This window comes from Siphateles boraxobius, unplaced genomic scaffold (genome assembly GCF_051911475.1).
Source record: "Siphateles boraxobius isolate OS27281-9 unplaced genomic scaffold, OSU_SipBor_1 24, whole genome shotgun sequence".
In the NCBI taxonomy this organism is placed as follows: domain Eukaryota; kingdom Metazoa; phylum Chordata; class Actinopteri; order Cypriniformes; family Leuciscidae; genus Siphateles; species Siphateles boraxobius.
Genome location: NW_027508855.1, coordinates 2331276 through 2349260, shown reverse-complemented (window position 1 = coordinate 2349260; position 17985 = coordinate 2331276). Strand labels below are relative to the sequence as shown.

Sequence of the window (17985 nt, the reverse complement as noted above, 5' to 3'; positions counted from 1 at the left end):
ACCTCTAGAATCCTGCGGGGCACTTGAAATTGCTAAAAAATATTGCATTAGACCTCCCAGAAAGCAGTGTGTGTGTGTTTGTCTGCTGGTCAAATGCTATGGTGCAATGGAAATACTCCGGGGAGATCAGCCCAGTCTTGGAACTCATTTGTGTGCCTGTTTGAATATATTAAAATCTGTAGCATTCAGCTTTCCTGACTTTTTTGCATGTTATGCAAACTAAGTTATTGGTATCTAAGCGACGGGGGAGACGTGTAGACAAAAATGTAGTGTTTTTTAAAATATATATTTTGTTTTTTGAAACAAGTGTTATTATGAGGGTATGGTAGCCTGACTCATTCTAGAACAGCATGTGCTGGGAATGAAAGCTATTGGATGGAAACAAACAGATCTACATGTGCAGCCATGCAACTGCTGGTCCCAAGACGCCCGAAATGGTTGACTGTTTTCATTTCAGTTCATTTCAGATTAACTAGCTGTATTACTTCTGTCTTGATGAGCTTTTCATTCCTTTTCTGTCATCGTTCATTTTTCCTTCTTTCATTTCAGCCATTTCTTAAGACTTCATGTGTATCTCTACGTTATCTTGTCTGCACATTCCTGGTGTACAGAGATCTCCGTAGAATCAGTTGCGGCTTCAGCAGATCTCTGGCAGAGTGTACATCAGTATAATGTAATTTACTGTACATCATCAGAGAAATGGTCACCTGAACAATGGATAGAGTATACTTTACCATTTATATATAAGAGTATACCGACTGTGAAGCATTTTTAACTTTTAATTTTTTTTACTTCCGAGAGTGGTGTGAAGTTATAAATAATGCAATTTATGTACAAATTCTACATGTGACTATTCATCATCAGAAAGATTCCTGAGGTCATATTTTGGTCACTATGAAAAGCTTTTAGGTAATGGTGGCATGAAAACATTTTGTTTTAAACATGAAATGAATGAAAACAGTCATTGTATTGTTTGTGGTATAATATTCACTACACTTTTTAACATTACAAAGTTCAAAAACAGTGAAGTTAAAGTTGAAACCTCAAATTCCTCTTTGTCAGTGATATTCTTGGTCAGTCACTTTGTGCTCAATGGTTAAAGTGATCTGAAGATGACAATGACTGGATTATTTTGTCCATTTGACGTCAGCTAAATGTGTTAAGAACCTGTATGACTTGCTCTCCTCTGTGGAACACAAAAGAAGATACTTTTAAAGAATGTTTCAGCTGTTTTTGATCATACACTGAAAGTCAGTAGGGTTCTAAACAATGACTTTCACTGAATGGACAAAAAAAACCCAGACATTTTTCAAAACATCCTAAAACATCCAAATTTTGCTCAAATGTTCAAACTAATAACAGTTTGTATGCCATTGTTTGTCAACTGAAATGATCTAGTCAGTCCATTTGTATTCTGTTTGAAGTGTAAAAACTGAGGGAATGCAAAGAGGATCTACAGTCTACTGATATTTATGAGTGAATAGACCTCAGTTGGACTAGCCGCCCAGAGCCATGGCTTGACAGGATTTAGCTGAGCTCTGTGATCTAAACCCTAAGCTGCTCATCTGTGAGGCTTTTCTCAATATTTCAGTAAATGTCATCTTTCCACCCGTTTTGTTTCATGGGATCCTTTTTGCTCTTCATCACTTTCTCATTCCGCCTCTTTGACTATTTCTGGTCTCCTCAACCGCCTGCCCATCTTATTTCACGGTTACTCAGTTTTCTAAAGTAGCCTTATCAGTTTGTAATGAAAGGTTAAAGACAGACCGCTCTTTGACTGATCTGTATTGAAGTTGCTTAGAATTTGGTGGAAGGAGAGAGTGTGTTGTATGAATGCATGATATGAAAGAGTGGAGGACAACACGCAAACTTGTCTATATAAAGTACATTAAGTTCATGCAATTATTAGTGTATTTATGGTCAATCTACTTAGCCCCTCTTTCATCTTTTGTTATTTCTCCTCCACCCTCTATCCCTCTCCCTCATTTTTGTCTTTTTTTTCAAGACATCCACAAAACTCAAAATCAGTTTTTAGCTGCCTCTAACTATCCTTTTAACGAAATTGTTGGCTTATAGTGCCATTGAACAAATATTTTAGGTCAACTCGTGCCAAGCTTTTCTGGAGTTTCTATCTCTGATGAGAAGTTGAACAGATCAATGCTGTCAGAAAGTAATGAACTTCAAGGCCGTCTCTGCGATCTGTAAAAATCAAGCCGTCACATTCCATTCCCTATCATGCATATTGCTGCTTTTAGCTTCTAAGGTAAGAAAATACCTCCCACCCTGGCCCGAACTCCCACATATCTGCCCGGGGCATGTACCTGATGGCCTGATTTCACTGGAATATTTGTAATGGGTGTGGAATGATCCAGTATCTTGTTTCATAACAGACAGAGCCTGATGTTTATTGTACTAGCTATTTATTTAAAAGAGGTACTGTAGAGTCCTCAGGGCTCAACAAGGGCTTTTTTTCAGTACTTAATTAGTTTTAATACTTTAATTTCCATGCCAACATACGACTTTTTTAATATTTATGAAAGAAGTCTTTTATGCTCACCAAAGCTGCATTTATTTGATCTTTTGTTTTGTGTTATTGCAATTTAAAGTTTTCTATTTTAATATATTGTAAAATGTAATTTATTCCTGTGATGGCAAAGCGGAATTTTCAGCAGCCATTACTCAAGTCTTCAGAAATGGAAATAGAACTTTTTAAAAGCATTTGTAACATTATAAATGTCTTTATTGACACTTTTACTCATTTCAATGCATCCTTGCTGAATAAAAGTATTAATTTCTTTCTTACGAAAGAGCGGAACAGTAAACTGAACGGTAGTGTGTGTGTGTGTACTGTGTATAAAAAAATTTTCCCCCCAAAAAATATTATTAAATACTTTAATTCTCACTTCAGTAACCTGAACAGAACCAGAGACAGAACTGAGCTTTGAATATTAGGTAGGAGTAATTTATGTTGTGTTTGTTCATTAGGTGTTGGCACTGTTTGAGGATGGGGAGGAGTCGACCACAGCTTTCGTGGAGCCTATTGTCATCCTGCTCATTCTGGTGGCCAACGCAGTCATTGGAGTCTGGCAGGTGGGTGCGTGTAGGCAGAGAAACTGATGGACCTCAAAGAAATTCTTCTCAAAGAGTAATGTCAGAACAGCGAGTCTGCTTGATGTCTCACTGTGTTTAGCATAAGATATGCTACAACTACTACTAAGGTCTAATGTTCCAAAACATGAGAGATGATTATCAGGTGTTCATATTAGTTTATTAGTGTGTACATATGGATCTGTGACATGTAATTTACATTTATTCCACAATGGCAGGACACAGCAATGGACAGCATTGACAGAGATAAATCTCTTTACTGCTGTCTCCTGCTATTGTTAACCTGCCCCCCTTTTGAAAAAAAATATATCACATATCCAAACTGAAATATATACAGTTCATGAAGCCCTTGTACTACAAGTATAAGTGTGAAAGCAGACAGCATCAAGTCAGAATTAATTATTGTCTTAAAAATAAAAACTTAGAAAGGGCTTAAATGTTTTCTGAAATTACTAGAAGTTTCTTTGTTGGAATTGTCTTTATGGGAAATAAATATGAAACTGGTCTTGTTGCAGCCTAGTAAAACAATGCATCCTGATCATTCTAATACCAAGATAACTAAAATTTAGAGTTTTTTTAAATATTTTTTTCATGTAATTTAATTTAGAGAAGACTCTAAAATGCTAAATGATGTTTATTCAAATCTTTTAAGCATCCATTCAGTCTATTGATACAGTCTCTTCCATTCAGTTCCAGTCTCCCCTGCACACATATACACCTCTCCGACCAAGATATGGATCTTATTATTATTCTTTTGTCTTTGTTGTATTTAGTTATGACTTTCTATTCATAAATCCATTATTTCTTTGACCAAGCTTGTCACTTCACCACCTTTGGCTTTGTATCAAATGCCCTTCTTAAGATAAAGGAAACATTCCAAAGATCTTTATTTTTCAAAATTAGTCATAAAACGTAATTGATCCTGGTAACAGGTGCATAAGGGCTAGCAGCATGTTAGCTTATTACAGCATTAAAACATAACAATTTATTAGATTACAACCATATTTTTGCACCAAACTCACTTTATAACATCAGTCGAGTGTTAGAAATAACTTTCTGTGATCCCATGTGGCTTATTACAAAATGAGGCAGAAAATTTATTATTTTATAGTATTCTGTACTGTGATAAAGGTTATGTTGGATAGCATTGCATTATAAATATACATTCTTATGAATATACCCATCTGTCGAAATTTTGTCTGATATTGAATTCTGCGGCTTGCATCCGATATGATGGACAATGGTTTATTTTTTAATTTGTATATCTTTTTTATTATTATAATTTTTTGGTTGTTTACAAATTCTATTATAGTAATAATTTTACAAATTGTAATATTATATATATTTTTACTTCAAATTTTTTTTGCCTTCCTATCAGAACATTATCACATTGTACTGCAGACATAGGCGCCGATACCGTCGGTGCTCCGGGGCTCGAGCACCCACGGAAAATACCAAGCACCCACGTGTGTGCCAGACTGCCAGTAGGCTACATTCATTTAAAATTAAACATTGCAGTTGGTGCTATGTGAAGCGTCTGTCACATTGTGATTGGTTATGTCGCTGTCAGTCGCCTGCTCCATATCCTATCCACCAATCACAGCGTTTCTCGGATGAAAACGCCTCTGATCGCGGTTACGTGTCAGTTAAACTTTTGATCTCCAATCCTGTCTGTATGTATTTGTGAGAAGTGGCGCTGTCCTGAGCTATGGTCCTGAGTTGAAAGATAGCCTACTTTACGGCTTTATTATGAAGTAAATGGGTGTGTGCGTTCGTGTCTGCAGCTGTCCATTTCCTAAAAGGGGTCGCACACCGGACGAGAAGTGCAGCGCCGCGTAGTGCCATGTCTTTTAAAATTCGAACACATCATTCTCTATGAGTGTAACTTACACACACTGGCGGCGCCCAGCTACGGCTATAGGACCTTGTTCAAAATCCTGCCGTGCCACAGAGCGCGATTTACATAGTTTTATATTAAATTTACATTTATTTGTCTCAAATCGTCGTTAATGTACTGACTTCAACCTGTGCTGCAATATACATTTATTTTACATTCATTTACAGAAATCAGCTGCTTGAATGAAAATTGCTGATGTTTTCGGATTTTCAGGTGATATTCTCAATACATTCAGTTAACAGACCCGCCGGTTGTGTTTAATTGTACAGTACAATCGTAAGATAGTAGCCTACAGACATTATCTTAATTCCATAATGTCCTTAAACATATCATTACAATATTGCTGGCCATAAACTGACAAAGTGCGCGTACGGTGTGCGATAGGCTACCTCGAGTTGTCATTGACGCAGCGCTACGCTTCTCGTTCGGTTCTGAAATGCAAACATTTTTTGAATAGGCCTAACGTTACTTTTTTTTTTTTTTTAAAGGGCGTGCGCCCATGAGCACCCACGGAGGAAAACATAAATCGGCGCCTATGACTGCAGAAGAGATAGATAACTTTTTATTTATGTTTTAAACCTGCCATTGAAAACAAGAGCAGGCGACTGTTGTTTTAGCCTAATCAGACCAATGAAATATGGGCTGTTACCAATGCGCTCCATGTGTATCCTTGCTGATACTATTGTGGTTTGTTGTATGGTCTCAGGAGCGAAATGCAGAGAGCGCCATCGAGGCTCTGAAGGAGTACGAGCCAGAGATGGGCAAAGTTTACCGCATCAACCGTACGGCCGTCCAGAGGATCAAAGCTCGCGACATTGTGCCTGGAGATATCGTGGAGGTTTCTGGTAAGTTTCGGCCTCTCCCTCTCCATTTGATAATACGCCATCTGTTCTCAGTCTCTTCCTTTGTGTAATGAGAAGCAGAGATGATGTTTGTGGAACAATACACATACTTCACCACATCCCCCGTCTTGAGTCCTGTGGACATTTTGAGGTTTCTTCTGTCAATTTACCCACGTGGTCTGACAAAATACGCAGTGGAGTTTTTTTTTCTTCTTCTTCCAGTCATCACCACCTCTCACTGTACCCAAAACACACAAACACAGGCTGTCATTTTCCCCAGTCTTCCCATTGGCTTGTGTGGTTGCCCAGAACTCTTTGCCCTGAACGGGAGCCCTTCAGGGTTTCTATGTGTGTGTGTATGTGTGTGTGTGTGTTTGTGTTTGTTTGTTTGGGCTCCTTGCCATAAACTTGAAAGAAGAGCAGGAATATCCCAGACTGTATTACGTAAGTGGCTTTCCTGTGAGTATGAGGGTGCCAAGCAGAGACATGCAGGAAAACATCTGTGTGTGTGCGTGCACGTATTCTGTTCATAGTGCAAAGCTGAAAGGTGACTATAGTGCTCAGTCTTTTTCTCTCTCTTACCTCTTGTTGAAGATGTGGCCTTCCTTTTGTTTCCATACTGTCAGTCCCACCATTCTCCACCTTCATGTGACTGCAGTGACTCCCTCACACATACATATGTGACCACTCTAAATTGGGGATCCTGCCAGTGTATATGTAGATGCTGAGATCAAAGTAGACCTGTTGTCTATTTGTTATGGCTTGACCATATCTGTGCATCACACGCGTACAAATAAATTTGCTAGTCTTGGCTTCAAAGTAATCAGTGTTTGCTTCTTTAAAACCCTGCATGCTAATGATCTCCAGTCTGCATCAGCCAAGTGTGGAGGAGAGGAGATGACAAAGAGGGATGATCAACTGCTTTTCACTATTACAGTAAAATTAAAAGAAAGATCAGACTAATAATCCCTGTGTTATACCACAAGATTTTCCAATTCATGTTTAAGAGCAGCCGCATTCATTCAGAAACATGGATGCAGCCACATCGCTTCGTTTGCTTGTGAATGGAGGTGAAAGAGAGAGAGTCAAAGATGAGACTGGCGTGGGTGTTGAAGGGAACGAGAGTACGGAGAGATACAGAATGTGTGAGGGAGACAGAGAGCGCGAAAGCATAAAAGACAGATGAGCGGGAGGGAGCAATAAATGCGGGGAGATGCAGAGAGAGAGAGACAAGTGGAATTGAAGAGATAGGAATGAGATGTGGGTTGCATTACCTGTCTTAGCACGGTGGTAACAGGCGTCTCTTTGTTCATTTGCACTGTTTGGTCTTATGCCTTGACAAGCCCGCATTCCAGCGGTCGGATTCTCCTCTCTGCACACATACATGCGCTCACACTGTCAGGCTTCACCCTCTGACTCCTATTTGGCATGTCACCATGGGAACAAGTCCCAGAGTCCCTCCCATGTCAAGGTCAAACTGACAGACATGTACAGTAAAGTAACAAGCGTCACTGTCAGTCCAGATGTTTCCAGCATCAAGTTTCTGTCCTTCCTGAAAGCCAAGAATGTACCACAAAACCACACATTATTGATGTTTAATATACAGAATTTAATAAACAGGATTTAGGACCAATGAGATGTAACTGTGGACAGAGATAAGATAACTAGCAAACGCAACTGAAATAGAACAAAAAAGAGGCCGACAGTTGGTTTGACCCTGGAAAGGACAGTAGATTTTCATGTAAGAAACGACAATTATTATTATTATTATTATTATTCTGTTGAAAAACAATATATGTATAATGGCTTTATATATCCTTCACAAGGGGATCATTATATCTGGGGATCATGGCATTAAAAATGTCCCTGTTCTAGAACATTTTGAACAAACTCTTTTCATTTTTGTTGCTATATAGTTAAACATCATGGCTGGATTGATTGATATTTTTAGCTTGCGAGTGAGATTTTTGGCATTTTCCTCTTCCTGAAGCCTTGAGCACTTCCCAGCCTGCAAGCTGAACAAAATCGAAACAAGGTGAATAGGTCCAAGGGGAGAAGAGAAGAGGTGTTTCCACTCCAGAGGTCTGTGAGGGTGGAAATGGCTGGCACTCTATGTATCTTCTGCACTTTGTCATAATGGGCAATAGGGGAAAGGGAGATGGCTCTGAGGTTCAAGATTCATCCACATTTTTATAGCTATGAGAATCCACTAACGAGGTGCAGACACATTCACACACATGCTGAGCTGCTTGTGCTGAGTTCATTGGTTGTAGTCGTAGAATTTAACAAGTCCTGTTCAGTAAGTGGGAAGCACTGGCAGGACAGAGGTGTTGACAGCTGCATCTGCTGATATATTTCTCACTTTCTGTCTAACCCGACTGCAACAATGACATAATCTTGTTGCTAAGCACTATCAAACATGTATAAACAAATACACAACAACCCCTACCTAAAAACTCCACTTTCTCCAGAGGTTGTATGAAAATTATACATTGGAAAAAGGCACTTGTGAGAACTATAATCTATAAATTGGCAACTACGGCCAAAAAAAATGGCAACCAAAAATATGACCCACAACATCTGTTCACCTGTCCTCGCAGCAAAGTTCTTTCTTGTACCCGCCATTCGTGAGTGGCAATTCCATCGGAACTTTTGTTGTGGACCACCACCAATAGAGTTGGAGGTCGGAAAACAGTTTAGCCATTTTTTTGCATGCATGCATGAGTAATATAGATATTCATAGATTATTTACACTTTTATTTCCAGTCAACCCAGTATTGTGCCAGCATTATGGTTGCAGTAATCACAATATCCGAAGTGGAACTTTCCCTCGGCTGTTTCGGAGATTCAAAAATAACATTCTCACTCAATTATAATATCCGATGAACCAGAATGGGGCTTTACAGAATGCCTGGAGATTTTGAAGGAACTCAGTTGTTCTTTTACTCCCTTTGGGATGAGTAACAGTGAAGCATCCACTCTGTGTTTTAAAAGGAATTCACTTTAGCCTGATCATCTTTTAGTCATACCCACAGAATTTTGGACCTTTATGATCAGCATTCGCAAACATCTTGAACTCATCATCCTCTGTTATTACACTGTCCCACATTTACAAATAACCATGCGTCACCCGTTCTAATCAGGTTTATGCCCGATGTCCGTGGCGGCCTGTTTCCTGCTATCAAATGCTTGCCATCTACTGTCATAATGTCTGTGTATATTTAGCTCGCTTTGCATTGTTCTGGCTTGGTATGGCGAAAAGCTGTTCGCATTAGCATTTAGATGGGTTCAGTACCCATTCGCAGTGTGACTGAGTGGGTGGGAGACACTGCTGAGGGGGGAGAGAGGGAGTGATAAAATCCAAGAATGAGAAAAGAAAGGTCCGTCGTTCTGGGAGCATAAACAGTTTCCCGCCCACTGTGCCCTCTCTATCCCCTCTCCCACACAGAACAGCCCCTGATGAGGGTGTTGTCTCCCTCCTCAGAGACCCCCAGGCTGATGTGAGCCATTCCTGTGACGTGGGAGGAAGAGAGACTGTTCGGCTGAGAAATTGTGTCCAGAGGGTTGGAGCAGAAAAAAATAAAAAATGGAAATAGGGTGAAGATATATTTTACTGTTCATGATAGTATTATGCAAGATCACTTGACTCTGACTAACAAAACATTTTGTCGTTCAATTTGTCGATATCCCAAACCTCTTTTAGAGTTTCTACACTGTCCAGGCCGTCATCCACTGTCTGTCTAGCAGTGTGTAAAAGACTAATGGGAAGTGTGGCTGCAGGTTTAAATAGAGTATAATTATGGCACTTAAGGGTCTCTAATTGCTTTAAAATCCCTGTTAAGTGCCCCTGCAGCCTGTCCTGGTCCAGGAGCTAGGCTATATGACATGGGGATGGGTTAATTTACACCCATTTGCAGGGTTATAGGTAGACATGGAAACTGCACACTATTTTCTTTAGTTTCTGTAAAATGGTTTTGAACATAGAAACATGTTATTGATGAAAAAAAGTATAAACAGTACACTACTGTTCAAAAGTTTGGAGTAAGTTTTTTAAAAAGATATGAATACTTTTATTGTATTAAAGGACACATTAAATTGATCAAATGAGACAGTAAAAACTTTTATAATGTTACAAAGGACTTCTATTTTATTTACCCTGGGATACATCTTGGGATACACTTTTTTCTATTCCTTCTAAAGAAAATGTATCTCAGTTTGAACGAAAATATTAAACAACAACTTTTTACAAAATTGATAATATGAAATGTTTCTTGAGCAGCAAATCAGCATATAAGAATGATTTCTGAAGGATCATGTGACACTGAGGACTGGAGTAAGGTAAAATATGTGTTGCTTAAAGCCTAATTGGTTGCAAGGAATCACAAATCCCAGTTGAAAACGACACATATTGACTGATTCTGTTTCATCCAACTGGCTAGGTTTTTTTTCTTTTGTATTAGAAGCATGAACCGAATATTGATCACTCTGTGTGCTCTCATCAACTGGGTATCGAACGGTGTTCCAGTGTGTCTGCAGTTAGTCTTCAAGGTGGTGTTTCTCTCTCTTGCTCTCTCTTTCTTTTTGTTTCAGTCACTTTTTCACTTTGCTTCAGGCTTTGTGTCCTAGTAGCTTCGATCTGTTGTAATTAAGTGTTTACCTGGAAAACAAGAGGTCAAGAACAGCCTTGAATGATGGCTGTGCAGTGGCCTGTCTTATATCCTGTTTATGATTGCAGTTATGACCCCTCAGGCATATGTCCTACACACTTTTTTCAATCTGTCTTGCATTCATCAGTAACGTAGGAGTGTCTTTGCCTGCCTTTTGATGAAGTAATTCTCAACCCATTTTGTTTTCTAGTTGGGGATAAAGTGCCAGCAGATATTAGGATCACATCAATCAAATCCACCACCCTTAGAGTGGACCAGTCCATTCTCACAGGTACTGTGGACGTCTGAGATAAACAGCGTTTGTCACTGCCCAATTCCCAGTATTGCTTTATTTAAAACGTTCTGTGTGTTCTTTAGGTGAATCTGTATCTATTATCAAACACACTGATCCCGTGCCAGATCCTCGAGCTGTCAATCAAGACAAAAAGAACATGCTGTTTTCTGTAAGCACTTCACTTCCTGTTTTGAGAGAGGAACTTCTCATGTGCATATAATAAGCAGTATATTTGCATATAAGCAGTAAGTTGCCAACCCACGGCATAGAATTTTTAGTCTTCTTTCTTTGTGTCTTTTTTTATTCTGTCCTGTTTTTTTGTATCTCTAGTTTGGAGGATGTCATTAGACTGTAGGATATAATAAGACTTAAGTATTCTGTTCGTGCACTCAGTCTAAACACACTCTTCATGTCTGCATTCAATTGCAGTCATTCAGATACTCTAAGTAGGCACGCATTTGACCGCTCTCAATCCAGTTATATTGCGTTAATATCATCTGGGGATAAGGAACACCTCAGGTGACGTTATTTGCCTACTGAGTGATAGTATAACGTCAGAGTTAATGCAGTCTCCCTGTTTTCTTCTTTAGTCATTTAAAATAAACTGTATATGTGCTTTTATAGTCCAGCTTAATGCATTTTCCAACACATTGTGGTAATGAAAGATGTAGTTTTCTATCTGGGGAAAATGTCTCTAATGAGATTATAGCTAACTCTACACAAGTCAATGATTTTTCCAAGCTACGTTTTATAAAATTATATGGGACTGAGGAACATCTGATGCTGTTGTTTCCAAGTCTGCAAAAGTGTAAATTTAGATTTGAAAGGTCTTTGGTGGCTTTGTTTCATTTAGGTGTATATGTGTATGTGCTTAAATATGCCTGTTCTCATGTTTTCCAAAAGGGCACAAACATCGCTGCGGGTCGGGCCATCGGTGTTGTCATCTCCACCGGTGTTTCCACTGAAATCGGTAAGATCCGTAACCAGATGGCGTCAACTGAGCAGGAGAAAACTCCGCTGCAGCAGAAGCTAGATGAGTTCGGTCAACAGCTCTCGAAGGTCATCTCCCTCGTCTGCATCGCCGTCTGGGTCATTAACATCGGCCATTTCGCCGACCCGGTCCACGGCGGCTCATGGATCCGAGGTGCCATCTACTACTTCAAGATAGCTGTGGCCTTGGCAGTGGCTGCTATCCCGGAGGGTCTTCCAGCTGTCATCACCACCTGCCTGGCACTGGGAACCCGTCGTATGGCCAAGAAAAACGCCATTGTCCGTTCACTGCCCTCGGTGGAGACGCTGGGATGCACCTCCGTTATCTGCTCAGACAAGACTGGGACCCTGACAACCAACCAGATGTCTGTCTGCAGGGTGAGTGATGTGGCTGTTCGAGTCAGACGCAGAGATGGTGTCTCATTCAGCATCAGAACTGATGTCTGCGGGCAAATCTTGATTTTATGTCTGGGGTTATGACGGCTTCGTTTTTCATTCGCAGTCTTATGCTGACATATGGTCCTATGTGAGCTTTTTTCTTTTAATATATAACTTAAACAGCACAGATTTTGAACCTCTTTTTTTTTTGTACATTCACAAGAGGTGATTTATTGCTTGCTATAACCAGAGCCAGAACGTATTTCAAACTGTCATGAAGCTTGGCATTGGAGTTCTCCATAAAAATTGTGTTTTATTTTCAAATTCATAATAGATTCACCTGAGGAATACCCCTTAAAAAAGGGGGGGGGGACACTTGAGACCAGAGTGTGTCTTATGAATTCCTTTTTATCGTGTCTTGGAATTCTTTCTCACTGATTCCAGACCTATGTGTTAGCGCCATTGAAAGTGGTTTTAGGAGCTCTGGCAGGTGGGTTTCAAGCAGCAGCTCTCTCTGGCTGCCATATGGAAGACCATAGAAACACGAGGTATTTTAGTATTTTACTCAAACTGAATATTGCAATAAATATAGGGAGACATAACAGCCTCCTAAATGTCTACAAACTCTCAAGTCTCAGTTAAGCTCAAGTGCACAAAAGTAAAGCAATATCCTTCTAAAAGGTCTCAGCAATATTGCGGATAAACAAAATAATGTTACGTAAAATTAAATAATCAAAGTCAACTTGCACTGGATTTGCTGGTTTCGGCCTCATCATGACCTCATCTCCTAAATCAAACACATACGATTCACAACTACTTGCTAATGCACTCGTATTCATGTAAAGTAGCCTTGTTGACAAGTTTGGCTTGGTAAAGGTAGAACACAGATATTGTTCCTTCACTATCCTTAAATGGCTATATCGCTTCTTTATAGCAGAGAGAAACTGCTGCAGAAAAAGTAAGGTGCCATGCAAAATGTAACAAGTAATTGCATTACCCATCACAAATGTATTGGGGTAAAAAGTTAATTTACTTATTCAAAAATGTTCTCAAGTAGAGAGTAAAAGTTGCTAATATATTTGTTACTCAGTAAAATTACAAAGTAATTCAATTTACTCCAATACTTTACAAGCAGTTTGTATGCATTTGTATTCCCATTATGATATAATGTGTGAGTGAGTGTGTGAGACAAACAATGTAACCTGACTCACAGCACAACTAAAAAACGGCATGCATAAGTGCTTGTTCTTTTTTGTTTTAAAGTGTTGTAGCTGTATTTCAATGCCATCACTCTGGCCTAAAAGATGTTCATGTTATGTTCATTTTGTACTGTCCTAACAAAGGAGAGTTTGAACTTGCTACATCCTTTCGTCACCACCATTCTGGTGGTCCCTTTTATGTTGTTGCTTCCGGAGAGTCAGGAAGAGATGTTGAAGACATGCAGTGGAAAATCTTAAACTTGTACAGACAGGTTGGCAGGACATGATTGCAAAATCTTTTACATTATATTTTCCAACATAGACAGAGTTCAGGCCTGTATATATTTTTATATACTATATATATATATATATATATATTAGGGCTGGGAAAAGATTAATCGCGATTAATCGCATCCAAAATAAAAGTTTGTGTTTACATAACATATGTGTGTGCACTGTGTATAATTATTTTGTGTATATATATATAAATACACACACATGCATGTATATATTTAAGAAATATTTTCATGTATATACTGTATATATTTATTTATAATTTATATTATATATAAATATAAATATTTTATATATAAATAAATAAAAATTCTTATATGTATACATACATGTGTGTGTATTTATATATACATAATGATTATACACAGTGCACACACATATGTTATGTAAACACAAACTTTTATTTTGGATGCGATTAATCGCGATTAATCTTTTCCCAGCCCTAATATATATATATATATATATATATATATATATAGCTTTTTATAGTACCATTTTGTCCCTCCGTATTTCATGCCCATGTTATTTCAAAAGAAGAGAGCAGGAAAGGTTTGGAGGATGTATTCTTTGTTTTCTTTACACCATCTGTACCTCTACCACCCCTTTTATCCATTTATCAGCCTCCTTGCATCTCCCGCTTCCAGTTTTGTGACCTTTAGGATTTCAATAGGAAAATCATGATTACAATATTAAAGTCATATCACATCTTTTTTTCTCTTCTGTGTTACTGCACTGTGCACTCATTTGTATTAAAGCGGGCCCTAACATTTCCATTGTGAGCTCCTCCCTAGTTTTCAGTGTTTACAAAGGAAGCCTATGTTATATGTTATATTCTTTGTTGCAAAGCCCCACAGGACATGTGAACGTCCATCTGTGTGTGTCTGCCCAAGGTCTCTCCTGTGTTTGACAGCAGGGTGTTCCCTCTGTTCAGAAACAGCTTAATTCCCTGCAAGTGCCGGGGACCTTCCGGATAGAGTCCCACTGCGCTGTGGTAAATATTTACTCACTCCGCGCACTGATCCCAGACCTGCAACGATCAGAGCTCAAACATTAAGGGCGAGCACTGTAGTCCAACACCACGACATTCACTTTACCAGCTTCAACAGTGATGAGTGTTTCCTGGATGCATATTAAACCTAGTATCAATCTAATACATCCTGTTCAAGGGGATCCTCAATGAAAACACTTTTTAAATTAAGAAGGTACATCTGTATCTTGGAAACTAAAACTCCTTTCAGGCTTACAGTTATGTAATAGACTTTCAAATCCAGCAGACAAAATGATCAAAAAAGCCATAATATACTTGTGTAATATATTTGTGGAAACCGTGATATATTTTTTTAAGCATGCACAACTTCAAAAGAACAGTCTTTATTTAAATCTAATTATTTGTAACAATGAAAAGTCCTTTTTCAGTATTAATTTCCTTTAAAAAAAAGTATGTGTGTGATATTTGTAAGATTAAGATTTTTTTTTTGTGCAAGAAATCCATGAAAATCTTTAAAAATCCTATAAGTTTCAGAACTCAAAACTTCCTTGTTAGTCTAAAAACAGCTTTTATTGAAACCAAGGTCCCAAAATGACTTGTTTTAGATTTTGTCTCAGTATGACATCATAGCTTGATGAAAGACCGCCTCTGCATAAAAAAACCCGACTACTACTACATCATTGCCTCTTTAGCCCCACTCACCGATTCACACATCATGTAGTAGTACAGCAACAAAACCATAGAGATGTCTCTGAGGATTACAAGATGTTTTGAACTGCTTTGCCTTCCTTGTGATCCTAACATCAAAAAAGCATGGATGAACTTTATTTTTTAAAGAAGTTCCAAATCGTGTCAGTAAGACATAGCTCATGTTCGTTTCATTTTACCGCAAATTTGTTTTTAAGCAAGACACAGTTCAGGCTTTTCAGAGAGACAAAAAAAAAAAATGATGCAGTGCAGACTATATTGAATCTTGCAACACACAAATGTGAGTGACAATATTTGTACCATGTGTCATTATTGCTTGGCCTATTACAGATTGTTTGATATATACTCACTTTACTTTCACTGAAAATGGTGAACGATGAATATAAGAACAAGAAACACCGTAAGTTCTCCTGTCAACTATAACTGTGGTAACTCCAAGTTCTTTATTTGCTATAAAGCATATTTAATACGCATAAATGTTTCACGGCTGGCAAATATATATCAACCATGTAACGAGATGAACACCTTTCTGTCTTTGTTTCAACGCTAATATAATATAATGAAATGCAACATAAAGATGATTAATTGCAGCGCTGTCGCAGAGTGGAGTATCCTGTGTATTTGAGGTGTAGGTTTGTTGTCTTTCTAATTCGGGATCAGACTGTCTCAAATAAGTATGGCTGAATTTAACCGGTTGCTATTTTTCAACATTGGACGTTTTCAAACCAATTCCAAACGTGTAATTGCGGGGAACTTGAAAATAATTTTAATATGCAAAACTGTTACCCAATCATAGCAAGGAGCGTTTACTTCCAAGTTTTGAATGTGGCAAGCCCATCAAAACGGAGTGTTTCAAAGAGAAGCTCAAAATCAGCATAGGAAATAGCCTATTACTTTTAAATTAGGATGTTTTTATGTAAAATGCAGAACATTTTATTTTAAAAATGCAGTTCATGACCCTTTTATTCAGCAGGGAAGTATTCAATAAATGCTAAATAAACCCCATTCACTTTTTTATTATGCTGTTAATATATGTAGATAAATATTAATGGATTTGTATAGAACTATATATATATATATATATATATATATATATATATATATATATATATATAAATTTTTTTACATGGATTTATTTCTCAACAACCTCTAGCTTCTCTTGTCAGCAGGATTACGGTGTGTTGGGCACTGGGCAGGCTGATTGTGACTTACTGTAGGTCACACACTACAGCTACATCTTGGCTTTGCCTGCTTTTAATCGTCCAGGATGGACTTTGTGTCTGATAGCCTTTTTTCTTCTCATCCTCTTGCCTTCATACCTTGGTCTTCAGCATCTTAAGCAGCAAGGGATTCCCGCCTGCAATCCTTCATTTGTGTGTGCTGTCATTTTTATGCTACTCACGCTCCTTGCGTCTGCTCGCGCTGCAGCACGATTCAAGAATGGATGCAGAGTCACAGGCACACGTGTTTAGAAAGCCTAATGCAGACTATTCACTGTAAAGTAATGTATTGTTGTACTAGGTGCCTTTTGTGTTAAATTTCTCTTTATTTTGAACACAGTAGTCCTTGTTTTGATTTTCCTTTTCCATTTAATATTAATTAAATTAGACATTACCGAATTTCATCACATATGAACATAGGAAAGAGAGAGACATATACAGGTGCTGGTCATATAATTAGAAAATCATCAAAAAAGTTGATTTATTTCAGTAATTCCATTCAAAAAGTGAGATTTTTATATTATATTCATTCATTACACACAGACTGATATATTTCAAATGTTTATTTCATTTAATTGTGATGATTGAAATTTACAACTAATGAAAATCCCAAATTCAGTATCTCCGAAAATTTGATTATTACTTAAGACCAATACAAAAACAGGATTTTTAGAAATGTTGGCCAACTGAAAAGTATGAACCTGAAAAGTATGAGCAAGTACAGCACTCAATACTTAGTTGGGGCTCCTTTTGCCTGATTACTGGCACTGTAGCAATGCAGCGTGGCATGGAATCGATCAGTCTGTGGCACTGCTCACGTGTTATGAGAGCCCAGGTTTCTCTGATAATGGCCTTCAGCTCTTCTGCATTGTTGGGTCTGGCGTATCGCATCTTCCTCTTCACAATACCCCATAGATTTTCTATAGCGTTAAGGTCAGGCGAGTTTGCTGGCCAATTAAGAACAGGGATACCATGGTCCTTAAACCAGGTACTGGTAGCTTTGGCACTGTGTGCTGGTGCCAAGTCCTGTTGGAAAATGAAATCTGCATCTCCATAAAGTTGGTCAGCAGCAGGAAGCATGAAGTGCTCTAAAACTTCCTGGTAGACGGCTGCATTGACCTTGGACTTCAGAAAACACAGTGGACCAACATCAGCAGATGACATGGCACCCCAAACCAATCACCGACTGTGGAAACTTTACACTGGACTTCAAGCAACGTGGATTCTGTGCCTCTTCACTCTTCCTCCAGACTCTGGGACCTTGATTTCCAAAGGAAATGCAAAATTTACTTTCATCAGAGAACATAACTTTGGACAAACTCAGCAGCAGTCCAGTCCTTTTTTTCTTTAGCCCAGACGAGACGCTTCTGACGCTGTGTCTTGTTCAAGAGTGGCTTGACACAAGGAATGCGACAGCTGA

At 38.5% G+C, this 17985-nt stretch overlaps 1 protein-coding gene across 2 annotated transcripts in view; it reads left to right on the top strand.

The window, feature by feature from the left end:
* The window catches only part of atp2a3 (ATPase sarcoplasmic/endoplasmic reticulum Ca2+ transporting 3), a 73118-nt gene that overhangs the window by 27959 nt on the left and 27174 nt on the right, over positions 1–17985 (top strand). For both annotated transcript variants that reach the window (XM_077240703.1, XM_077240702.1), the window contains exons 4-8: positions 2986–3090; positions 5712–5850; positions 10705–10785; positions 10872–10957; positions 11692–12156. In XM_077240703.1, coding sequence (XP_077096818.1) covers positions 2986–3090; positions 5712–5850; positions 10705–10785; positions 10872–10957; positions 11692–12156 — 876 coding nt within the window. The remainder of the gene's footprint in view (positions 1–2985; positions 3091–5711; positions 5851–10704; positions 10786–10871; positions 10958–11691; positions 12157–17985) is intronic.